Consider the following 25,360-nt stretch of genomic DNA (forward strand, 5'->3'; position numbering starts at 1 on the left):
GGGTTTGCCAAATGGTGGTGGGCTCTGCCCAGTTTGAACTTCCTGGAGGCTTTGTTTATACTGTAAGGGGAAAGCTGCCTACTCAAGCCTCAGTAATGGCAGATGTCCCTCCCCCGACCAAGCTTGAGAGTCCCAGGTCAACTTCAGACTGCTGTGCTGGCAGTGAGAATTTCAAGCCAGTAGATCTTAGTTTGCTGGGCTCTGTGGGGGTGGGACCTGCTCAGCTAGACCACATGGCTCCCTGGCTTCAGCCCCCTTTCCAGGGGAGTGAACGGTTCTGTCTTCCTGGCATTCCAGGCACCACTAGGGTATGAAAAACAACTCCTGCAGCAAGCTCTGTATCTGCCCAAATGGTCACCCAGTTCTGTGCTTGAAACCCAGGGCCCTGGTGGCGTAGGCACAGGAGGGAATCTCCTGGTCTGCAGGTTGAGAAGGCCATGGGAAAAGCATAGTATCTAGGCCTGGATGCACCGTTCCTCACAACACAGTTCCTCATGACTTTCCTTGGCTAGGGGAGGGAGTTCCCCGACCCCTAGTGCTTCCCCGGTAAGGCAATGCCCCACTCTGCTTCTGATAACCTTCCACAGGCTGCACCCACTGTCTAATGAGTCCCAGTGAGATGAGGCAGGTACCTCAGCTGGAAATGCAGAAATCACCCACCTTCTGTCTTGATCTCGCTGGGAGCTGAGGACCAGAGGTATTACTATTTGGCCATCTTGCTATTGCTGCCTTTTTTTTTTTTTTTTTTTTTTTAAGACAGAGTCTCACTCTGTCGCCCAGGCGGGAGCGCAGTGGTACAGCTTCAGCTCACTGCAACCTCTGACTCCCAGGCTCAAGTGGTCATCCTACCTCAGCCTCTTGAGTAGCTGGAACTACAGGCACAAGCCACCGTGCCTGATTTATTTTGTTTTTTTAATAAAAGTTTTGTAGCGATGAGGTCTCACTATGTTGCCCAGGCTGGGATTCTCTGGCTCTTAATAAATAATTGCTTTTTAAATCTTTCAGGAAGGAAACCTTGAGTGGGTGAATGATCAAAAGGTGATATATTGTTTAGTTTCTATTTTCTGTGGCGTGAAGGTCAGTGTTGCTCAGGATGGGTGTGAGTAAGATGCCTGTGCTAAGCACGTTCCCTGCCCCCACAGTCAGTCTGCACGAGCCACTATTTCTAATAAGACAGTGGATAGAGTGATATAATCACCTCTAACCATATCAAATGTTACATGTAAGTTTCAGATTTTGAGACATGAGTTGATAAGATTTGAAGTCCAAAGACCATGACCTTAGTACTTCCTGAGTAATCAACTGAAATATGTTTTACGTATGTGTTTTCCAAATTGCTGACCATTCATTATAAGTGCTTCTGAATTTAAAGGAGGTACTTGATATATAGGGAAGAAATTACCTTTAAATTCTGGAAGTCTGTCCTCAAAGTGTATAGAGAGGTTTAATTGGATGTAAGACACAGGATCACCCTTACGGTTCTGTTTTTAGTCTATTTAATAAAACCCAAACTGTAGCGGGCTTTACATGCCTTTAGAATCATATAAATAAACTGCTGTTAAGTCATGTTTCCAACTGTTATGTTTCTGTTACAGGTGAAAAGCAATGACAGAGTTAAAAGAAGACACGCTGAAATGATGCAGGCTGCTCCTATATTGGAAATTTGTTCATTAAAGTTCTCCCAAGAAAGCTTTACAGCCTTCTGCAAAGAAGTCTTGCACATCTTTTGTGATTTTTTTTTTTTTTTTTTTTTTTTGTGAGACGGAGTCTCGCTCTGTTGCCCAGGCTGGAGTGCAGTGGCGCAATCTCAGCTCACTGCAAGCTCCGCCTCCCGGGTTCCCACCATTCTCCTGTCTCAGCCTCCCGTGTAGCTGGGACTACAGGCACCCGCCACCTCGCCTGGCTAGTTTTTTGTATTTTTTAGTAGAGACGGGGTTTCTCTGTGTTAGCCAGGGTGGTCTCGATCTCCTGACCTCGTGATCCGCCCGTCTCGGCCTCCCAAAGTGCTGGGATTACAGGCTTGAGCCACCGTGCCCGGCCGTGAATTTTATTTCTAGGTTTTTGATGCTGTGAGATACGTATCATTCTTTGAAATTTTACATTCTAACTGAGCTGGTATGTACAGACATCATTCTTTTTTTTCTTTCTTTCTTTCTTTTTTTCTCTTTTGAGACGGCGTCTCACTCTGTTGCTTAGGCTAGAGTGCAGTGGCACGATCTCTGCTCACTGCAACCCCCCCTCCTGGATGCAAGCAATTTCTCCCTCAGCCTCCCGAGTAGCTGGGAGTACAGGAGCCCACCACTACACCCGGCTAAGTTTTGTATTTTTAGTAGAGATGGAGTTTCACCATCTTGGCCAGGCTGCTCTTGAACTCCTGACCTTGTGATCCACCCGCCTCGGCCTCCCAAAGTGTTGGGATTACAGGCGTGAGCCACTGCGCCCGGGTGAGACATAATTCTTATATATTGATTTTCTATCAGGCAGCCTTGTGAAATATGCATTCTAAAAGTTTACTTCTAGATCATTTTCAGTCTTCAACATACAGAATCATATCATCCTTCAATAAGAGCAATTTTGTTTCTGCCATTTTTCTTTGTTTTTCCTTTTGTATTTTTTGTAGAGACAGGGTTTTGCCATGTTTCCCCGGGCTGTTCTTGGACTCCTGAGTGCAAGTGATGCACCCGCCTCACCTCCCACAGTGCTGGGATTACAGGCCCTCACTGCGGTGGGCCGGTGCTATCATTTTAAAGAGTTTTATTTCCTTTTCTGATTTTATGGCATTGCGCAGACCCACCTGTTACCATGGTGCTAGTGGACATCCATTGTCTTATCCCTGATGAGAAACGGAAACATTTCACCATTTCACCATCATATTTACTGTCCTTTTTTTTTTTTGTAGACGGGCTTTATCAGAGTAAGTCATTCCATTCTGTTGTAAATTTGCTGACAGTATTCATTTGAATATATGTTGAGTTTCATCAGTGCATCTATTTTGTTTACCACAGTATTTTTTTTCCCATTCATCTGTTAATGTAGTTAATTAGATAGATAACTTTGTACATTTTTATTTTCTATTTTTAAAAATTGAGACAGGGTCTCATTCTGTCACCCAGGCTGGAGTGCAGTAGTGTTATCAGAGCTCACTGCATCCTTGACTTTCTTGGCTCAAGCGATCCTCCCACCTCAGCCTCCTAAGTAGCTGTGACTATAGGTACATGTAACCATGCCCAGCTAATTTTTCTTTCTTCTTCTTCTTTTTTTTTTTTTGTAGTGATGAGATTTTCTCATGTTGCTTAGGCTGATCTCAAACATCTGAGCTCAGGCGATCTGCCCAGCTCAGCCTCCAAAAATACTAGTACTACAGGCGTGAGCCATGGCCTGGCCGGTTTTTCTTATATAGGGGTCATATCTATGTAAAGACGAAACTTATCTGTACCTTTGCATGGGTGGGCTAAGAGCATGATGAAATTTATCATTCTATTGATTTAAAGACAACTATCCTTGACTTTCCAGTGTGTAAATCCATGAAAGCATAATTATGTTGAAAGCGTATATTGCTATGGGTGTTGGGAACCCTGCAGTTTCCGCTGCTGTGGGAGCATGTCCTTGGAGGTACCTTTTGTCTGTTTTCTCAACTCCAAACACCTTAGGACCCTGGGTTGTGACTGGTAAGGAATGTGTCTTGCTAGTTTCAAGATGGAGTTGACTTTCACATGGTGTCACTCTGGCTGTCCTGTTTCTCTAATACTGTCACTTCTCTTTCTGTGATTCGGATGCTGCAAATGATACCATTTTAGTATTTTCTTACAGGTCCTAGAGGTTGTATTCATTTTTCTTTCAGTCTGTTTCTCTGACTTGTTCACATATTAAACAATTTCTTTTTGGGGTAGGTTGCTATTTCTGTTTTCGCAGGTGGTCTACCTGTCTTCCCAGGCAGTCACCGTGGTTCTTGTCCTCATGGTGGGGCCAGGGCAAAAGAGGGCCCTGGAGGGGAGGGGGGTTTAGTTGAAGATGGAGTGAGTTTTGAGGGGAGCACTACTTGAGGTATTTGAGTCCCAGAGGCATAGGAAATAGCAGAGGGAGGTCGGATTCCATTATCCTCAGTGGGGATGGGAATCCCGGGTTTGGGTTGCGGGGCTGGGAACTGCAGTCCTCCCCGGCCCACGGCCGCCCATGCTCCTTGGCTCCCGTCTCAGTGCGCATGTTCACTGGGCATCTTCCGCTCCGCTGCTTTGCCCAGGTGGAGAACGTTAGGGAGCTGTGAGGGTGTGTGGTCTTGTTCCTGCTGTCCGGACTCTTTTTCCTCTACTGAGATTCATCTGGTAGGTCTGCAGGCCAGTCATCCTGGGGGCTGAAGTGTGAGTGAGGGTGAAGAGCAGGCAATGTGCTTCGAGTGGGTCTGTCAGGTCCTGCTTCATGGTCTGTGGCCTGTGAGGGAGAAGGGCCTCGTGGCTCCTGAGGGAGAAGGGCCTCGAGTCTTCTGAAAGGGAGGGAGTTCCTCACCTCTGAAAGAGAAGGGCCTCGAGGTTGTCCTCCTTCTCTCAAAGGCTGCGAGGCCACCATCAGCTTTGTGGTTGTGAAGGGGCCAGGACAGGGAGGAAGGTGGGCCATGAAGGGGAGGAGGTCAAGGGCTCAGGAGAAGAAGGGGCGATTGCTGGTTGTGCTGTCAGAGGGCTGGAAGTCAGGAGGTGCCAGGAACCCCCGACACAGGGCAGATCCCTGAATGAGGCCCCAGGCGGGTGCGAGGAGGGCAGTAAAGAAGGGAGCTGGCACCTGGGAAGGCTGCGGGCTGGTGAGTGCCCCCAAGCTTTGTGGAGTGCGAAGCCTCCGAGTGAGAAGCGTCGCAAGGTCTCACCTCTGCCATGGAAGGTCCGGAAACAGTGGGAAGGACTGGGCGAGGCTGTGTGGTCCAACTAAACTTGATTTGAGAGGGATGAATGGCTCTAGTAAGTGGGAGTGTGCCAAAAGTAGCAATCACGAGAATTATGATTCACTAGTGTTTTCATGTGGAGTCCACTTGTGAAACTAAACCTCATCAGAAATGACCTCTGTCAGTGGGGCGCTGTGGCCTGCGCCTGTAGTCCCAGTTACACGGGACGCTGAGGCGGGAGGATCCCTTGAGTGGAAAGTCGAGGCTGCAGTGAGCTGTGATCGCGCCACTGCACTGTGCCAGAGCAACACAGGGAGACTGCGGGACCAAAAGAAATTTAGAAAAAATGCCCTCTGCCTTTTGTCACACTTCTTAAGATGATTGCTCTGCCAGCTTGGCTAGCATAAGTGGCTTTGTAGGCACTCAGAAAACGTACACACATATGCTTCACTCTGGGACTTATTTTGAGAGTATTTTCAAAATTAAAAGGACAAATTAACATTGGTCCATGGAAGTGATCGAATATAGCAGCCCTCTGGAGCGCATGTTCCCAATGACGGTTGTCTGTTTTCAGTGTGAAATACCAGTTGGCGAGGAAGATCTACCTATCGGCATAGACCAAGACGCTATATAGAGCCTCCTGAAAGGATTGGGCCTATGCTGGTGAGCGCTTAAACGTTAATTCGATGTTTTCTATGATCAGAAATTAATTTTTGCGATAGTGTTGTTGCATTAGTATGGAAATGGCGAGAAACGTCTTTCCTGCTGATAAAAAATGATTGTGGCGTCTCATGAAGGAAACATTGATTCTGGAGGATTTTTTGTTTTTCCTCTCGTGTTCTTCAGCTTTTGCCCATGACTTCTTTCTCATGCTTTGTTTGTTAATGACAGATCGTACACATGTATTCCAACACAGAATATAATAGCTTCCAAAGTCCTTGTGCGTCACTTTTCTCACAGTAACCTCCCTGTGGGTAGAGTAACCTTCTTGGGCATAGAGAATAGAGTTGGAGAAATGTCTTTAGGCTTAGTTATGATCAGAAACAGCTATGTATTCTGTGTATATATGTAAAATTTTGTATCAATAACAAAACTTTTTTTTTTTTTTTTTTTACACACCCACACATATTCCCCAGCCCGAGCAGTTCAGTGATGAAGAAGTGGAACCACCAGAACTTGAAGAAGGGGAACCAGCAGCTCAATGTCAGGATCCTGCACCTGCTCAGGAGGGAGAAGATGAGGGAGCATCTGCAGGTCAAGGTGATGGAAAGGGAAGAAGAATGCCTGCTGGTGCGTGCGTCTGTGTGTGTCTGTGTGTGCGTGTGCGTGTGTGTGTGTGTTATGCATTGTCACATAGCAGAAACAGGAGAACAGAAAACAATGGAAAGAATGCCTGAAATTGACTGGAAAAGCGTGGAGGCTATGTAGTTGCAGCTTAGCTTAGGCAAATCCCTCACTATGATAAAATTTCTCAACTTTATGAATGAGAGAATGGAAGCGCGGGGATTGTGTTTTATCCAAGCATCCTTGACTGGTGAATACAAAACTTCTATTTTGCTCCAAGGTTTGTGTCTTCCTACCATTTATGTTGCTATAAAGAAGGAAATGATTTTGCTGAAAATGCTTAAAATTCAAATGCTTTACTGTAAGGTAGCTTAGTACTGGCCCAAGAAGAGACCCAGTTCAGAGGAGCAGGAGCAGCTCCAAAAACCAAGTCACTGAATGTTGGCCACCGTTTCCTTTGATTGATATTTTTATATGGTACGTTTGATAAAAGCTGGATAAACGAGGATACTGCCATACAGGTAGCTGGTTTAGTGATTTTCTAAGTGGCTTTTAGGAAGTGATTAAATCCTTTTATGGTTAGAAAAACCAAGAAAGGAATTATCCTGAGATTAACATTGAGATTGAAATAATTTCTCCTAGATAAAATATTTTCAAACAAAACGTTTATGTAACTGAGGTCATGGATTATTCCAGGGATTCATTGTTAAAAGTTTCTAGAGTATGACTGATAACAATGCCCGTTAATTGCTGTCCACCCACTCCCTTATTCTCAGTGCGGGACAGTATATTTTGTGTGATTCACAACCAGTGTTATATTTGGTGCTTTGTTCTTCACGGGGTTCATTTATGGAATATTACATTTGGGACCTTCGGACCTAAATATAACTTTGTTTGAACAAAGTTAAGTTTCTTTGTACCCCAGTAGGTAATGGGTGTTGTGACTGTAAGATTTTCCATAGTCCTCAAAGCCATTCAGCTAATCAGTCCTTCAGAAATTGACATTGTAATTGTAACTGAAATCCTATCCATGTGGTAGACTTCAGATTTCTTAGGTGATGCACACTGCTCTTGGTACTCTATGGCTGAATATAAGCATTATGCATGTCCTGTGGTTTATCCTCAGATTGTCATTTAGGAGAAAGGTCTCAAGCTGGGCTGAATGCCGTGCACTCATACCTCAAGCTGGGCTGAATGCCGTGCACTCATAGTCCCAGCTACTTGGGAGGCTGAGGTAAGAGGATCACTTGAGCCCTGGAGTTCGAGTCCAGCCTGGGAAACATAGCAAGATCTCATCAGTAATAAACAAACAAACGAACAAACAAGCAAACAGGTAACTAAAGGTTTCATGGTATAGGAAAACACAGATTCAAAGTTTGTGCCTAGTGGCTGGTAATGTTGCAAACATAACTCTTTAGTGAACTGTACTACTTAAAGATAGTTAAGATGGTAAATTTTATGATATATATATATTTTACCACAATTAAAAAATACCTGTCTTCCTGAAGTTCAGTGTAGTTGTCATATATTCTTTAAAATTTTTACTGTATCTCTTTTCAAGACATAACATTTATAGAAAATTTGCAAGAATAGTACAATGAACTCATATACTTTTCACCTAGATTCACCAATTGTTAATAGCTTTTACTTCATAGGTTTCATATCTCTTCCCGCCCTCTCTTACCCTGCTGCCCACACACTCATACACACACATATGGATATATGTTTACTGTTATTAATGCTGACTTGTTTAGATAAAGTTTCAGATATTATGGCCCTTTACCCTATATAGTTGAGTGTGTGTATATTGTCAGAACAAAGAAAAAGTCATTCCTTGGATTATCACTGCAGAAAGATCAAAATCAGAAATTTAACAATGAGAAAATGCAGTCATTTAATACACAGTGCATACTCAAATTTTGCCAGTTCTCCAGACAATTTGTTTCTTCCTTTTTTTTTTTTTCCTTTGTTGAGACTGAGTCTCTCTCTGTTCCCCAGGTTGGAGTGCAGTAGTGCGATCTTGTCTCACTGCAAGCTACACCTCCCAGGTTGTGAAGGGATTCTCATGCTTCAGGCTCCCATGTAGCTGGAACTACATGGCCCGGCCACCACGCCTGAGTAATGTTTCCTTTTTTTTTTTTTTTTGTATTTTTAGTAGAGAGAGGGTTCACCTTATTGTCCAGGCTAGTCTTGAACTTCTGACCTCCCTTGATCTGCCCACCTTGGCATCCCAAAATGTTTGGATTACAGGCGTGATAGAACAGGAATTAAAAGAAATTAAAGAATGTGTAAGCAAAAACTCTGTTGTATGTTAAAAAAAACCAATTTCCCCTGAGGAAGAGAAAGAGCTGGAGCCGTTTAAAATTAACTGCCTGTTTTTCCTTCTGTGGCTAGTGAGCCTTATCTCTCCCTTTCCCAGGCATTGTGAAGACTGTTTCTCTAGCTGTGTGGCTACAAGGTCACTAGATAGATAATCTCAAGTCGTAAAACATGTTGTTCCTTGAAAGGTAAGAAATGATGTAATGCATGTTTTAATTGAATAACTGTATTTGTTTCTCACTTCTGTAATATGCTTCCCCCTGCACAGATCTCCCCCTGCCCCATGAAATGCTTAAAAGATAGCTTAACTCTTTGTTTGGGCCTCAGTCCTTTGGATGTTAATCTGACTAGGTTGGTGCATCTAAATAATTAAATAATTCCTCCTCAACCCCTTGGTCTCTCTGATTCTTTAATTATCCCACAGCATTTCTGGTGGCCCAGACGAGGATTGGAGATGACAGATTTACTGTCTTCTTTGCCTGTGGGACTAGACCCCCACGACCGGGGGAGACTTGGCATCCAAGGCACACCATGGGGGAGCTTCACCTGGATGGAGACTGGCTCTCCCTGCATCCCGAGGACCTATGTGGCAGCGCAATGGAACCAGAGACAGGGCTGCAGCATGATACCAGCACTTCAGGAACCACAGTAAGGATAAAGGGCCCAAGTCAGGAAAGCCCATCCCATAGGGATGAAGGGAAGCTTGATCAACTCCCGGGGACCAACCACTAATCTAACCCAGAGTAGCTGGGAGTGGCAGGAGTGGCCTTCCAATTTGGATGAACCTCGTGTCCCCCTAACAAAGTGAAAGTGGTTCACTGGTGGAGAAAATGGGCCGAAAGAGCGGCAAGTGCAGCAAGGAAGAGCTTGCTGGCAGGGTGGCAAGCCACTCTTGAGTGGCTTGCCACCCCAATTGGGAGTGTGTGGGTGTGTGTGGACCTACCCAGGACATGAGGGAGGCTCGTTTCATCCAATGAGGAGTCCTGGGGTAGGAGTGGTGTGTATGTGTGTGAATGTGGGAGCCTAACTAGGCTCACCTGGGACATGGGAGAGGTCCGTTTCATCCAATGAGGAGTCCTGGGGCAGGGGACATGTGTGAAAGTGTGTGAAAGAGACAGTCTCGGGAGAGCCCAATGTGGGGAGTGACGTGGGGAAGCACAGATCCCTTAGCGTGGGCTGTGTACTCCAAGGCAAGTGCGGGGAAATCAGATCTAGGATGTTGTGCACAGCTGATAGGACCAGCTCCACAGCCACAGCAGGCTGTGAAAGGGGAAGGCACGTTCCTGGCTAAGCAGCCTCTGAAACTCTCGTAATAGGACCCAGTCTGGTGGACCCAAGAGTGAAAGTGAGAGTGAAAGTGTGCTACAAGGGAGGAAATGGGAGGAAAAATGTTGAAACCAACTCCTTTGGAGTGCATGATAAAAAAATTTAAAAAAGGATTTAGAGGTGATTATGGGATGAAACTGGATGCTCAAAAGTTAAGGACATACCGTGAATTAGAATAGCCCTCTTTTAGTGTTGGATGGCTGGCCAAAGGCACTACAGAGAAATTGGCCATGTGTTTTAAGGTGGTGACTGGGGTCAGGGGACAGCCAGGGCATTCAGACCTTTTTTTTTTTTTTTTTTTTTTTTGAGACGGAGTCTTGCTCTGTCGCCCAGGCTGGAGTGCAGTGGCCAGATCTCAGCTCACTGCAAGCTCCGCCTCCCGGGTTCACGCTATTCTCCTGCCTCAGCCTCCGGAGTAGCTGGGACTACAGGCGCCCGCCACCTCGCCCAGCTAGTTTTTTTTGTATTTTTTAGTAGAGACGGGGTTTCACTGTGTTAGCCAGGATGGTCTCGATCTCCTGACCTCGTGATCCGCCTGTCTCGGCCTCCCAAAGTGCTGGGATTACAGGCTTGAGCCACCGCACCCGGCCCAGACCTAGTCTTTATATTGATTGATGACTAAATGAATGCAGCCCTGCCTAGCAGTTTATTGTAGAATGCTCGCAGCTCACGCCAGGAGAAAACAGCTGCTCTGGCAGCTACAGAGTTACAGGGAAAGTCACAGAGGTTTGTAACTCCAAAAGTAAAAAGTGAAAAGTAAAAGCCAAAAGTGAAAGTAAAAATCAGCTGCCCTGGCAGCTATGGAAACAAAAGAAAAGTCTGAGGAAAGAGAAAACCGGTTTTGCAAGAACCATAGGAGGTAATAGAGACCCCTCCTCCCTACATTCCAATGTACCCCCCTTTACCAAGGCTAACTGCCCCTAAGGAGTTAAGTTCAAAGAGATACAGGTTCCCAGTCTCACAGAAATCAGAGCTCCTGGAAGTTAAAGTGAAAGGCTAGAAAAGTCAGGCAGGCCATCTCAGGTCTGGCCATGCCCAAGTTATGCTTACGCCTCTTACGAGGACAAAAGGACACCTACTAGGACCTAGATGAGGCAGTCTGGCTTCAACACCTACAAAGGTGCCAAGAAACACTTCTGCAAAGACTAAAGGATGGTAAAAGAAAAATGCAACCAATATAAAAAGTCTTAGAGGTGCTCCAGGGTGCAGATAAAAGCACCAGCCAGTTTTAAGAAAGACTTTGTGAAGCATTTTGGTTGTACACTCCGTTTAACCCTAATGCTGCTGAAAATCAGCACATGATGAATACAGCATTTGTAAGGCAGGGCCAAGGAGATATTAGGCATCAATTGCAGAAGTTAGAAGCTTCGTCGGCGTGAATGCTACTCAGTTTATTAAAGTGGATACCAAGGTGTACATTAACTGAGATCAGGAGGCAAAGAAGAAAGCTGATCGGGGGCTTAAGAAAGGCTAATTTACTAGCAGCAGCCCTTAGAGGAGGAGAAGCTGGCTTTGCAAGGAGACATGGACACGGGCATGAACGCGGTCATGGAAAAGGCTAGTCTGGATAGGAGTTTGAAAGCCAGCCGAGGCTAGAGAGAGATTAATGTGCACGGTGCAAAAGGAAAGGACACTAGAAGGATAAATGTCAAAAGAAGAAGGAGAATGTTCAATGGTCTAACACCCAAGAGCGGCGTTTGGTTGCCAGTTGTGGTGCTTCCAAGGCAGATCCTGATCCGATCAGCTTAGTGGGGGCCAAGAATTTAGAGGAATGAGACAGACTAGACTCCATCCTTTCAGGCCCCGGAGAGCCTATGGTCTCTATGGAAGCAGGGGGCCGATTAATGGATTTTTTGGTCGATATTGGTGCTGATTTCTCTGTGGTACCTCACCCAATTAGCTCCCCCACAAAGAACTGTGCTACTATCGTAGGGGCTATAGGGGCCAAAGAAAAGAGACTTTTCTGCAAATCCAGGAGATGTGTTATTAGGGGACAAGAAGTGCAGCATGAGTTTCTATATATGCCAAATTGTCGAGTGCCCTTGTTAGGAAGAGACTTACTCCAGAAACTGCAGGCACAAATTTCCTTTACATTTAAAGGGAATATGACACTGGAGTTTGGAAAGTCTAAGGCAATGGTATTGACTCTGACTGTCACAAAGGCTGAGGAATGGTGGCTCTATGAACTGTGTGCCAGAAGGCTACCGGAACCAGACCTACACAATATGTGGGGAGTGCTTTTCAAGGTACCAGGTGTATAGGCTGAGGACAACCCCCCTGGACTTGCTGCAAACAGACCCCCGGTGGTAGTAGAGCTTAACCCTCATGCTGCCCTGGTACGAGTCTGTCAGTATCCCTACCCAGAGAGGCAATTGATGGCATAACAAAACATTTAAATCAGCTCTATGAACATAGGATTATACTGAAATGCAAGTCCTCCTGGAATACTCCTCTGCTTCCTGTGCGCAAGCCAAATGGTGAATACAGGCCAGTTTACAAAGTGTCCAAGGACAAGGCAAAAGTCTGTTTTCGGGAGGTTGGATATCTAGGATTCATGGTATCCCAAGGCCAGCGCAGGCTTGGAAGTGCATGCAAGGAGGCTGTATGTGCATTGCCCACCTCAGTTTCAAGGTAGCAGGTCAAGAAATTTCTGGGTGCAGCGGGATTCTGCCGAATCTGGATTGCAAACTTCTCCCTTATAGGAAGGCCCTTATATGAGGCTGCTAAAGGAAAAGAAAGAGAGCCCCTCGTATAGGAAAAGGAACAGGAAAAGGCCTTCAAAGACATAAAAGAAGCTCTCATTCAAGCCCCAGCGCTAGGGTTGCCAGATGTAAAAACAAAACAAAACAAAACCCTTCTTTCTGTATGTGGATGAATGGAAGGGAATGATAGAGTCTTAACTCAGTCGTTGGGCTCTTGGCATCGGCCAGTAGCTTACTTATCCAAGAGACTGGACTTGGTGGCCTTAGGTTGGCCCCACTGCCTCAGGGTGCTGGCAACTACTGCAATCCTTATAGAAGATGCCAACAAACTAGTCCTAGGTCAGAAGATAATAGTCTGGGTGCCACATGCTGCATTCACCTTAATGGAGCAAAGAGGACATCGTTGGCTGTCCAACTCTAGAATGCTCAAGTATCAAGGGCTTTTGTGTGAAAATCCCCAGATAACACTGGAGTCTGTGAATACCTTGAACCCAGCTACCCTACTGCCTATGGAGGAGCCCAGTTGGAAGGATGGTGGGTTGCCTTACTGCTGGCAGGACCTTCCCCACTGTTGCATAAATATGGTGAATGAAGTGTTCTCCAGCCGGGAAGATCTCAGAGATACCCCCTTGGAGAGCCCAGATGTTGACTACTTCACTGATGGTAGCAGTTTCATAACAGATGAGGTGCAATATGCAGGATATGCAGTAGTGACCCAGTACTCAGTGGTCGAGGCTCAAGCCTTACCTTCTGGGACTTCTGCTCAGAAGGCTGAATTAATAGCATTAACCAGAGCACTGTTATTGGCCAAGGGGAAGAAAGTAAACATATATACTGATTCAAGATATGCTTTTGCAACCCTGCATGCCCATGGGGCAATGTACAAAGAGAGAGGACTATTGACTACTGAAGGAAAAGAAATACAAAATAAAGAGGAAATTTTACGATTATTAGAAGCCATATGGGCTCCAGAGAAGGTGGCTGTCATTCATTGCAAAGGACACCAAATTGGGAAAAGCTATGAGGCACAGGGCAACAGAAAGGCAGACCGAGAGGCTAGGCAGGCAGCAATGAGCAAGGCTTTACCTGAAGAAAGAACTCTAGCAATGCCTCTCCTTATAGAGCCCCCTTTACTGGAGGTAACCAGTTACTCTAGAAGTGAAAAAGCTTGGTTTGGTCAGGAAACAGGAAAATATATTAAAAATGGATGGTGGCTGTTCTCTGACGGGAGGCTAGCCATCCCAGAAACAAAAGCCCCAAGGTTTGTGAAGCAGATCCATCAAGGAACACACATTGGAAGGACGACTAGAGACTTTGATAGGTTGGCATTTCTATGTGCCACAGCTCTCTGCCATCACCCATGCTGTTTGTGATCAATGTCTATCCTGTGCCCGGAATAATCCAAAACAAGGACCAACTCGACCCCCCGGAATTCAAGAAGCAGGAGCTGTGCCTTTTGAGAACCTGCTTGTAGGCCGGGCGCGGTGGCTCAAGCCTGTAATCCCAGCACTTTGGGAGGCCGAGACGGGCGGATCACGAGGTCAGGAGATCGAGTCCATCCTGGCTAACACGGTGAAACCCCGTCTCTACTAAAAAATACAAAAAAAAAAAAAAAAAAAAAAACTAGCCAGGCGATGTGGCGGGTGCCTGTAGTCCCAGCTACGTGGGAGGCTGAGGCAGGAGAATGGCGTGAACCCGGGAGGCGGAGCTTGCAGTGAGCTGAGATCCGGCCACTGCACTCCAGCCTGGGCGACAGAGCGAGACTCCGTCTCAAAAAAAAAAAAAAAAAAAAAAAAAAGAGAACCTGCTTGTAGACTTTACCGAGTTACCTTGAACAGGAGGTTACCGGTATATGCTAGTGTTTGTTTGCACCTTCTCAGGGTAGGTTGAGGCCTTCCCCACCAGAGCTGAAAAGGCACGAGAGGTAACAAAGGTGCTACTAAAAGACATCATACCAAGATTTGGGTTGCCTTTAACCCTAGGATCAGACAATGATCCTGCATTTGTGGCAGAAGTAGTATAACAGCTGACTCAACTTTTAAAGATCACATGGAAACTGCACACAGCCTACTGACCAGAGTTCAGGGAAGGTGGAATGGATGAAGCGGGCACTCAAACAGCTACTAAAAAAGTTTTGCCAGGAAACTCACTTATGATGGGATCAGGTCTTGCCCATGGTCCTCCTCCAGGTCAGGTGTACACCTACAAAACAAACTGGGTATTCACCCTATGAAATATTGTTCAGAAGGCCACCCCCAATCATTAATCAAATTAGAGGGGACTTAAAGGAGTTAGGAGAGTTAACCCTTAGGAGACAGATGCAGGCTTTAGGAGTGGCAATGCAGGAGGTGCAAAGCTGGGTAAGGGAAAGGATACCTATAAGTCTAACAGACCCAGTACATCCACATAAGCCAGTGGACTCTGTCTGGGTTAAAAGGTGGAATCCAACAATTATGGGACGGGCCCCATATTGTAATCATGTCTACTCCCACTGCTGTTAAAGTTGCAGGTGTCACACCTTGGATTCACTATAGCCGGCTGAAACCAGTGGCAGCCGTGACTCCCGACGATGACCAGTGGATTAGCTAACAAGACCCAGATTGCCCCACCCAAATGGTCCTATGGCGAAACCCAACCACCGGTAAGAAGGACGACTGCCCTGCTCTGACTGCACCAGAGGCTGGTCAGTCAACACACGGCTGAAGCTTGAGGATCCTACAAGCTCTGCTCTAGTCACATCGTGGAAGCTGACTAGTCTACACACAGCCGAAGCTGAGAGGGCCATCTCTGGATAAGTAAATGTAAATACAATTTATAAGCCTAGTTATAATTCTGTCAATACTGATTGTTCTGTTGTTATTAATGCAAATGCTGCAAATGTCTATGCTCAGCGGAAGGTTTGCCATGCCCATGTGTAATATAAGCATGTTTCTATTACATACACTGATGTTGTTACCATTTCTGCCTATACTAAAAGGGGAGAAATCTTTAGAAGGATACCCACATTGTGTACACACTACCTGGGTAAAAAATACCATAGCTAAAATTCTACTGTACCGTACCTACTATAAATGTACAGGAACCAAGTTAAGAACCTACACATACAACCAGAAACAGTCTGCAATGGTTTAACACAAGAGAGGCTTAGCAGGAGCAGCCCTAAACATCTGTACGGAGAACCACAAATGAGATGCCTAGACTGTAACATTCAGTGGTCTATGCTAACAGAGCTCCAACACTTACATTCAGGAAGGACTGCTCTGCTAAGGAGTATGTCAACCAAACCAAACTGTAAGACAAGGGCATGCAATCCTTTAAATTTTACTATCTTAAAGCCAGAGCTACCTTTCTGGTCTACAGGACAGACAGCACTATTACAGGTAAATAGACAAGGAGCAGGCCTTGGAGTCCACTACTAATTGTCAAAAAGACTAGAAGGACTCAAATGCGTCCAACCCTGCAATTTCAGGTCCATAAGTCATTCTATAAGCATTTTGATCAGTCAGTGCCTGCGCTTCCCCCATCAACCAAAAACTTATTTGCCCAACCAGCTGAAAACATAACTGGCAGCTTAGGAATTTCCTCATGCTGTGTATGTGGAGAAACTAATATGGGGGACCAGTGGCCATGAGAGGCAAAGGAATTAATGCCACAAGATAACTTCACTTCGCCTAACCCTGCCAGTGAACCAACAGCTTCAGCCAGTGTTTAGTTGTTAAAAAACTCCATAATTGGAAAATACTGTATCGCCCATTGGAGAAAGTCTTTCAGAGAGGGAGTAGGAGAAACAATCTGCCTAGGGCAACAGTATTATGATGAGACTAAAGACAAAACTCTGGAGAAACACCCAGAATGACTCCTACTTACCAGATCCAAGCCCTTCTCTCGGTTCTCTATTCTTTTTATTTATTTTTTATTTTTTTGGAGACGGAGTCTCACTCTGTCGCCCAGGCTGGAGTGCAGTGGCCAGATCTCAGCTCACTGCAAGCTCCGCCTCCCGGGTTTACGCCATTCTCCTGCCTCAGTCTCCCGAGTAGCTGGGACTACAGGCGCCAGCCACCTCGCCCGGCTAGTTTTTGTATTTTTTAGTAGAGACGGGTTTCACCGTGTTAGCCAGGATGGTCTCGATCTCCTGACCTCGTGATCCGCCCGTCTCGGCCTCCCAAAGTGCTGGGATTACAGGCTTGAGCCACCGCGCCCGGCCTCGGTTCTCTATTCTAAGCCACTCTTGGCATCTCTAGGGGCTCCAAATGCTTAGAAAGCACCCTCTGGCCTATATTAGATCTGTGGAGCATGGACATATCGGCAACTGCTGGCTAAATGGACAGGGGCATGTGTATTAGGAACAATCAAGCCATCCTTCTTACTAATTCCTCTAAAGCAAGGGGAACTCTCAGGGTATCCAGCTTATGATGAAAATAAAAGAAGAACTAGAAGAAGCATAATCACAAAATTAGACACAAATGTCACAAAGGATGTAGACATAGGAGACTGGAAGGATAATGAATGGCCTCCTGAAAGAATCACTAAATATTATGGGCCAGCTACCTGGGCATAAGATGGGTCATGGGGATATCACACCCCAATCTATATGGTCAACTGCATCATAAGGTTGCAGGCAGTCCTTGAAATTATAACCAATGAAGCGTCAAGGGCACTAGATTTATTGGCAATACAAGCAACACAAATGAGAAATGCTATATATCAAAATAGATTGGTTTTAGATTACCTCTTAGCCTCAGAAGGAGGAGTATGTGGAAAATTTAATTTAACCAACTGTTGCCTAGAAATCAATGATAATGGCTGAGTTGTCATGGAAATCACAGCTAGAATGCGCAAGTTGGCCCATGTTCCGGTTCAGACTTGATCCGGATGGGCCCCGGATTCATTGTTTGGAGGATGGTGCTCAACCTTTGGAAGATTCAAAACTCTTATTGGTGGGTTTTTGTTTATTCTTGGCATCTGCCTCATCTTCCCTTGCATTTTACCCGTTTATTGGGAGTATTCAGTCAACCATAAAGGCAATAGTAACCTGACACACTACTGTGCAGTTGATGGCATTAACCAAATATCAACTGCTGCCAGTAGAAGAAGAAGCTCAGCTCCGTGAAGAGGTGGTAAATAGTGGTGCTTTCTATGAACACCTTTGTTATAAAAAGCACCAAAGGGGTGAAATGAAACGAATTAAAAGAAATTAAACAATGTGTAAGCAAAAACTCAGTTGTATGTAAGAAAACACAGTTCCCCCTGAGGAAAAGAAAGAGTTGGAGTCCTTTAAAATTAACTGCCTGTTTTTCCTTCTGTGGCTAGTGAGCCTTATCTCTCCCTTTGCCAGGCATTGTGAAGACTCTGTTTCTCTAGCTGTGCAGCAGCAAGGTTATTAGACAGATAATCTCAAGTCTTAAAATATGTTGTTCCTTGAAAAGTAAGAAATGATGTAATGCATGTCTTAATTGAATAACTGTCTTTGTTTCTCACTTCTGTAATACGCTTCCCCCTGCACAGATCTCCCTCCACCTCATGAAATGCTTAAAAGGTAGCTTGACTGTTTGTTCGGGCTCAGTCCTTTGGATGTTAATCAGAATGGGTCGGTGCACCTAAATAATTAAATAATTCCTCCTCAACCCCTCGGTCTCTCTGAGTCCTTAGTTATTCCACAGCAGTGAGACCCCACGCCTGGCCCAGATAATTTTATTGATAGGATTTCTTTTTCTGATCCAGAGTCCGGTTCAGGATCACATCTTGCATGTGCTTTTCAGGTGTTTTTAGTTTCCTTTAATCTGAAGTGTTGCCTTAATTTTTCTTTGTCATTCATAATATGAACATTTTTGAAGAGGACAGACCAGTTGGTTTGCAGAATGTTTTGCAGTTTGGGCTTTTTCATGTATTTTATAAAGACTTTTTTTCAACTCAGCATTTATTGGTGGCTACTCATGCCATATAAGAGTCTAAGTGCTAGGATTGTAAGTGCTATGAGAAACAGGATTTCAGCCTTGAGTCATTTAATAAGATAAGGACAATCAGAAGTAGAATAACAGAGAAGTGCAAAGGAGGCAACAAAATTGTCTGATGGCAGTCTTCAGAAAGGAAGAGGGTAAGATTTGGAAAACCCTGTTTTCCTGTTTTCTCCTAACAGACTCCTGAGATAATGTTCCTGGGATTCTTATCAACACATTTATTATAAGACTAGCTAAAGCTTTTATATAATAATACTGAGAGCATGAATATTATTTTCTTACTTATATTTTATGTTTTACTGCTTAAATTGATATGTACTTTTTATTTTTTTATTTTTTATTTTTTTTGAAGTCAAGGCAACATTTATTTGATTTCCTTATAATCATATTACCTAAGGCAGAAGTGGTGGTTACTTGGCAAGAATACAATTTCTTTTAATGTCTTCTTTAGTTCAGAAATCGTATTTCACTGGTACAAATCTGAGAGAATGTACTTCTAGCATGGGTTCCTATTCATGATCAGTGTATTTTTGTGTCACCATGGCTTGATGAAATGCAATCGCTGTTTCAATGGCAAGGCATGGCCAGTTATGGCAGCTGCTCTGAAGGTCACTTGTTTTACTGTGGCCTGGCCAAGCAGAGTAAGAGTGGGTCACAGTGAGCTCACTGGTCTCTTCAGGCTGTGCTCTGAATGATGACAGCAATACCTTGGCCACCTCCAATGCAAGCTGATCCAACGGCATATTTTCCACCTCGACGCCTTAATTCATGAACCAGGTGTGCAGTAATTCTTGATCCAGATCCTCCCAGTGGGTGACCCAAAGCAATGGCTCCTCCATTCACATTGGTTTTACTTATGTCAAGATCCAAATTCTTCTCAACAGCCAAGTACTGGGGAGCAAAAGCTTCATTGACCTCTACCAAATCCATGTCCTTAAGACTCAGTCCTGCTTTCTTCAGTGCCCCACTGATAGCAGGGACAGGACCAATACCCATGATAGAGGGATCACATCCAGATACAAAGTAGCCCACAATTCTTGCCAGTGGTATGAAGTTATGCTTCTTAACAGCATCTTCACTAGCTATGATAACAGCTCTAGCACCATCAGCTATCCCCGATGCATTCCCTGCAGTGACAGTTCCATCTTTCTTGAATACTGGAGGAAGTTTCTGTAACTGTTCCAGGGTGGTTTGGGGCCGAGCATGCTCGTCTACCTGCATTGTCTGTTTTCCTTTCTTTGTCTTCACTTCAATTGGTGCCATTTCATCATTAAAGTAGCCAGCATCATTAGCAGCTTTCCATCTCTGCTGTGACTGCAGGGCATATTTGTCACATTCTTCTCTGCTTATTTTGTGTTTTACAGCAAGATTCTCTGCAGTCGTTGCCATGGGGAGCTGGACATGCTGATCTGTTAATCCCGCCCATAAAGAATCTTCCAGCTTGATATCTGATCCAAGCTTGGTTCCAAAACGCACATTTCTGACATAGTAGGGAGCTTGGCTCATGCTTTCGGTTCCTCCACATAAAACAACTTCAGCATCTTTAACACAAATTTCCTGACATCCATTCACAATGGACTGGAAACCAGAACCACAGAGCCTATTAATCGTGAGAGCTGGGGTCTCCTTTGGGACTCCCACAGGCAAACCCACATGCCTTGCCAAATATATAGCATTTGAAGAATTCTGCGTGACATTGCCTATAATCATACTGTCAACAGTTTCAGGTGAAACTTTGCCAGCAGACAAGGCAGCCTTGGCGGCAAATTCAGACAAGTCAGTAGCAGTGAAGTCTTTCAGAAGACCTCCATAAGCTCCAAAGGGCGTTCGCTTAGCAGCAACGACAAACACACCTCGGAGCAGAGCCATGGCGGCGGCTGGGTCGTCGTCGGCGCGGGTCTCTGGTGTGGGGCACGCAGAGCGGCCACTTGCAGTCACCCAGATTTCAAGAGCGTGGGTGGCGCCCCGGGAGCCACGCCCCTGCCCTTTCACTACTTCCCGGGGCTGCCTGGCCGGGCCCCAGCTTAAGATGATCCTACCCCACGCGTGGCTGCCCGCCTCACCCTAGCCCGAGGGAGCCCGGGGTTCGGGGCTTGGGTAGACGACTACGCGTCTTGAGGGCGGACTCTTTCCTTACATCCTCGTTTTCAGATTTTCTCCGTTTCCAAGCCGAGAGAATTTGGTTTGATACCTCTCACCCATCATATCCCAGCCCCGACAGGCAACGACTGTTCCCCTTTGTCTCCGCCAGAACCCTAAACACTTGGCAGGAGCCCAGGCCTGAGCTGTACTTTTTATTTTTAAGGGCCGGAGCCTGAATCTGATAGCCAGGAACAGGTTCACCCGAAGACTGGGTGTGAGCGTGGAGATGATCTTGATGTCCAGGAGATGGGCCTGCCAAATCCAGAGGAGGTGAAAATGACTGAAGAAGGTAGGCAATCCATTAGGCATGCAAATTGTAGGGTGTCTGTTTCCACAGTATCATAATTATTATTATATTTTCTAGATGTAGTCTCACTCTGCCGACCAGGCTGGAGCGCAGTGGTGCCATCTCGGCTCACTGGAAATTCCGTCTCCAGGGTTCAAGTGATTCTCCTGCCAGAGACTCTCGCAGAGCAAGGCTTACAGACATACTCCACCACGCCCAGCTAATTTTTGTATTTTTAGTAGAGACGGGGTTTCATTATGTTGCACAGGTAGTTCCTGAACTCTTGACCTCAGGTGATCCACCTGCCTCGAACTTTGAAATTGCCAGGATTACAGGGGAGAGCCATCGTGCCCAAACCAACATTATATTTTTATTTTTAAAAATTTTATTTACTTATTTTTTTAAGACGGAGTCTCGCTCTGTCGCCCAGGCTGGAGTGCAGTGGCCAGATCTCACCTCACTGCAAGCTCTGACTCCCGGGTTTACGCCATTATCCTGCCTCAGCCTCCCGAGTAGCTGGGACTACAGGAGCCTGCCACCTTGCCCGGCTAGTTTTTTGTATTTTTTAGTAGTGACGAGGTTTCACCGTGTTAGCCAGGATGGTCTTGATCTCCTGACCTCGTGATCCGCCCGTCTCGGCCTCCCAAAGTGCTGGGATTACAGGTTTGAGCTACCGCAGCGGCCACATTATATTTTTAATAAGAGAGAGGTAACAATACTGCCTCTTTAGTAAGAAAGCTCATATATAAAGGTTATTTGAAACATAGTTCAGGCCTCAGCATCCGACTGATAGACTGTCAGATATAGAAACAAGCTGAATCAGAGCCATGTTGAATGAAGATTTGAGTATAAATCCTTGAACCAATAGCTCATAATTTTCAGATGCTTTTGTAAAGATCTGCTTTTAACAAATACATAACACATTTGTAACACCCATCACTTGGTGTGAAAAATGCCAAAGCACTGATGCGGGTTCTCATACCAGCTCTTATAGGCTTGGCGAGATTCTGAGTGAGTCCTTTCACTTCTAAACATGTCTTTGGTTCTTATGAAAATAGTGAGTTGAAGTCAGAGATTTTAAAACCATTTTCCCTTCTGGTTCTTTCGTACTCTGATCCTGTTGCATAGAATGCATGGGATACAGAGATCATCTGCTTCGCATGATGTGTTGATCCCAAATCATGAAACCCTGGCCTGAGTCATCTGAAAATCTCTCAATTGAGATTTCATTGCTACTAAGAAAGTGAGCGGTGACTCTGCTTCATCCTAGTTTTTCCGTATGGAAAGCTGAATACCTATGCTAATATCTTGTCAAATTGTGAATTCTCTCTCCTCTTTGTTTGTTTGTTTGTTTGAGACAGAGTCTCAGTCTGTCACCCAGGCTGGAGTACAGTGGTGTGATTTCAGCTCACTGCAACCTCTGGCTCCCTGGCTAAAGCAGTCCTCCCACGTCAGCCTCCTGAGTGGCTGAAAGTACATGCACAAGCCACCGTGCTAAGGGTTTTTTTTTTTTTTTTTTTTTTTTAAATATTTTTAAAGTTTCTTTTTTGACGAGATGAGGTCTCACTGTGTTGCCCAGGCTGGGATTATCTGGCTTTTAATGAACAATTACTTTTAAAACCTTTCCTCACGGAAACCTTGAGTGATGAAATTATCAACTGGCGAGAGACCGGTTAGTTCCTATCATCTGTGGCATGTAGGTCAGTGATGCTCAGCATGGGTGTGAGTAAGATGCCTGTGCTATGCATGCTTCCTGCCGCACTGTAAGTCTTCATGAGCCAGTATTTCTTTCTTTTTTTTTTTGAGATGGAGTCTCGCTCTGTCGCCCAGACTGGAGTGCAGTGGCCGGATCTCAGCTCACTGCAAGCTCCGCCTCCTGGGTTCACGCCATTCTCCTGCCTCAGCTTCCCGAGTAGCTGGGACTACAGGCGCCCGCCACCACGCCCGGCTAGTTTTTTGTATTTTTTTAGTAGAGGCGGGGTTTCACCGTGTTAGCCACGATGGTCTCGATCTCCTGACCTCGTGATCCGCCCGTCTCGGCCTCCCAAAGTGCTGGGATTACAGGCTTGAGCCACTGCGCTCGGCCATGAGCCAGTATTTCTAATAAGACTGTCGACACATATGTGATATAATCATCTCTCACCATATCAAATGTTACATGTAAGTTTCAGCTTTAGAGACATGGATTGATCAGATTTAAAGTTGAAAGACCATGACTTTAGTACTTCCTGACTAATCAACGGAAGTATGTTTTACACATGTGTTTTCCAAATTGCTGACTGTGAGTTGTAAGTGCGTCTGAATTGAAAGGAAGCACTGGATGTTCAGGGAAGAAATTACCTTTAAATTCTGCAGGTCTGTCCTCAAAGTGTATAGAGAGGTTTAATTGGATGTAAGACAGAGGATCACCCTTAGGGTTCTGTTTCTAGTCCATTTAATAAAAGCCAAACTGTAGTGTGCTTTGTATGCCTTTAGGGTCATTTAAATAATCTATTGCTAAGTCATGTTCCCAATTGTTACGTTTCTGTTGCAGGTGAAAAGCAATCACAGTGTTAAAAGAAGACACGCTGAAATGATGCAGCCTGCTCCTATGTTGGAAATTTGTTCGTTACAATTCTCCCAATAAAGCTTTACAGCCCTCTGCAAAGAAGTCTTGCGCATCTTTTGTGAACTTTATTTCTAGCTTTTTGATGCTGTGAGACATGTATCATTCTTTGAAATATTATATTCTAACTGTTTGAGCTGGTAATGTAAAGACATCATTCTTTTTCCTTTTTTTCATGTTTCTCTTTGGCGACAAGAGTCTCGCTGTGTCACCCAGGCTGGGGAGTGCAGTGGCGCGATCTCTGCTCACTGCAACCCCCGCCTCCCGGATTCAAGCAATTCTGTGCCTCAGCCTCCCGAGTTGCTGGGATTACAGGCGCCCACCAGCACGTCGGGCTAAGTTTTGTATTTTTAGTAGAGATGGGGTTTCACCATCTTGGCCAGGGTGCTCTTGAATTCCTGACCTCATGATTCACCCGCCTCGGCCTCCCAAAGTGCTGGGATTACGGGCGTGAGCCACCGCGCCTGGCGGAGACATAATTCTTATATATTGGTTTTCTATCCAGCAGCCTTGTGAAATATGCTTATGAATTCTAAAAGTTTACTTCTAGATCGTTTTCAGTCTTCAACATAAAGCAACATATCATCCTTCAATAAGAGCAATTTTGTTTCTGCCATATTTTTTTCTTTGTCCTTTTGTATTGTTTGTAGAGACGGGGTTTTGCCATGTTTCCCGTGCTGTTCTTGCACTCCTGAGTGCAAGTGATGCATCCGCCTTGCCTCCCACAGTGCTGGGATTACAGGCGTGGGCCTCCGCGCCAGGCCTGTTGCTGCCATTGTAAAGAGTTTTATTTCCTTTTCTGGTTTTATGGCATTGCGCAGACCCACCTGTTACCATGGTGGTAGCGGACATCCTTGTCTTATCCCTGATGAGAAACGGAAAACTTTCAACATTTCACCGTCATATTTACTGTCCTTTCTTTGTAGACGGACTTCCTCAGAGTAAGTCATTCCATTCTGTTCTAAATATGCTGAGCGTATTCATTTGAATCTATGTTGAGTTTCATCAAACAGTGCATCTATTTCGATTACCACAGCATTTTTTCCCATTCATCTGTTAATATAGTGAATTCGATTGATAAAATTGTACGTTTTTATGTTCAATTTTTAAAACTTGAGACAGGGTCTCACTCTGTCATCCAGGCTGGGGTGCAGTGGTGTTATCAGAGCTCGCTGCAGCCTTGACCTCCTGGGCTCAAGGGATCCTCCCACATCAGCCTCCTGAGTAGCTGTGAGTCTAGGTACATGCCACCATGCCCAGGTAATTTTTTGACGGCTTTTTCTTTGTGTTTTGTAGTGACGAGATTTTCTGATGTTGCTCAGGCTGGTCTCGATGGAAGTCCTGAGCTCAGGTGTTCTGGCCAGCACAGCCTCCCAAACTACGAGGATTACAGGCGTGAGACTTGGCCTGATCAGGTTTTTCTTATATAGGGGTCTTATCTATATAAAGACTAAACTTATCTGTACCTTTGTGCAGGTGGGCAAAGAGCATGATGAAATTTATCATTCTGTTGATTTAAAGACAACTATCCTTGACTTACCAGTGTGTAAGTCCATGAAAGCATAATTATGTTGAAAGCATATATTGTTATGGGTGTTGGGAGCCCTGCAGTTTCGGCTGCTGTGGGAGCATGTCCTTGGAGGTACCTTTCGTCTGTTTTCTCAACTCCAAACATCTTAGGACCATGGGTTGTGACTGGTAGGACTATGTATCTTGCTAGTTTCAAGACGGAGTTGATTTTCACATGGTGCCACCCTGGCTGTCCCGTTTCCCTAATACTGTCACTTCTCCTTCTGTGATTCTGATGCTACAAATGATAGATATCGTTTTAGTATTTCTTTACAGGTCCTAGAGATTGTATTCATTTTT

The 25,360-nt window shown here is 45.1% G+C and overlaps 1 protein-coding gene and 1 pseudogene across 2 annotated transcripts; one reads left to right on the forward strand and one right to left on the reverse strand.

Annotated features, from left to right (window-relative positions):
• The first annotated feature begins 4,215 nt into the window (after nucleotides 1-4,215).
• On the forward strand, nucleotides 4,216-23,536 carry GAGE10 (G antigen 10). Its single transcript, XM_010362616.2, has 5 exons — nucleotides 4,216-4,322; nucleotides 5,445-5,533; nucleotides 6,007-6,130; nucleotides 20,764-20,889; nucleotides 23,420-23,536. The coding sequence occupies exons 2-5, from the start codon at nucleotides 5,528-5,530 to the stop codon at nucleotides 23,440-23,442; spliced, it is 279 nt and encodes a 92-aa protein (XP_010360918.1). The 5' UTR covers nucleotides 4,216-4,322; nucleotides 5,445-5,527; the 3' UTR covers nucleotides 23,443-23,536.
• LOC104661820 lies at nucleotides 18,799-20,526 on the reverse strand (annotated as a pseudogene). The gene has a single exon (XR_747896.2). The product of XR_747896.2 is annotated as a 3-ketoacyl-CoA thiolase, mitochondrial pseudogene (transcript).
• Nucleotides 23,537-25,360: the final 1,824 nt, after the last annotated feature.

Source organism: Rhinopithecus roxellana, chromosome 7 (assembly GCF_007565055.1).
Source record: "Rhinopithecus roxellana isolate Shanxi Qingling chromosome 7, ASM756505v1, whole genome shotgun sequence".
In the NCBI taxonomy this organism is placed as follows: domain Eukaryota; kingdom Metazoa; phylum Chordata; class Mammalia; order Primates; family Cercopithecidae; genus Rhinopithecus; species Rhinopithecus roxellana.

Bases quoted from the DNA above. Each gene is read 5' to 3' on its own strand.
- GAGE10 (XM_010362616.2), top strand. The intron at 6,131-20,763 runs GTGATGGAAAGG...TTTATTTTTAAG, and splicing joins GGGAGCATCTGCAGGTCAAG to GGCCGGAGCCTGAATCTGAT. The intron at 20,890-23,419 runs GTAGGCAATCCA...TTTCTGTTGCAG, and splicing joins GGTGAAAATGACTGAAGAAG to GTGAAAAGCAATCACAGTGT.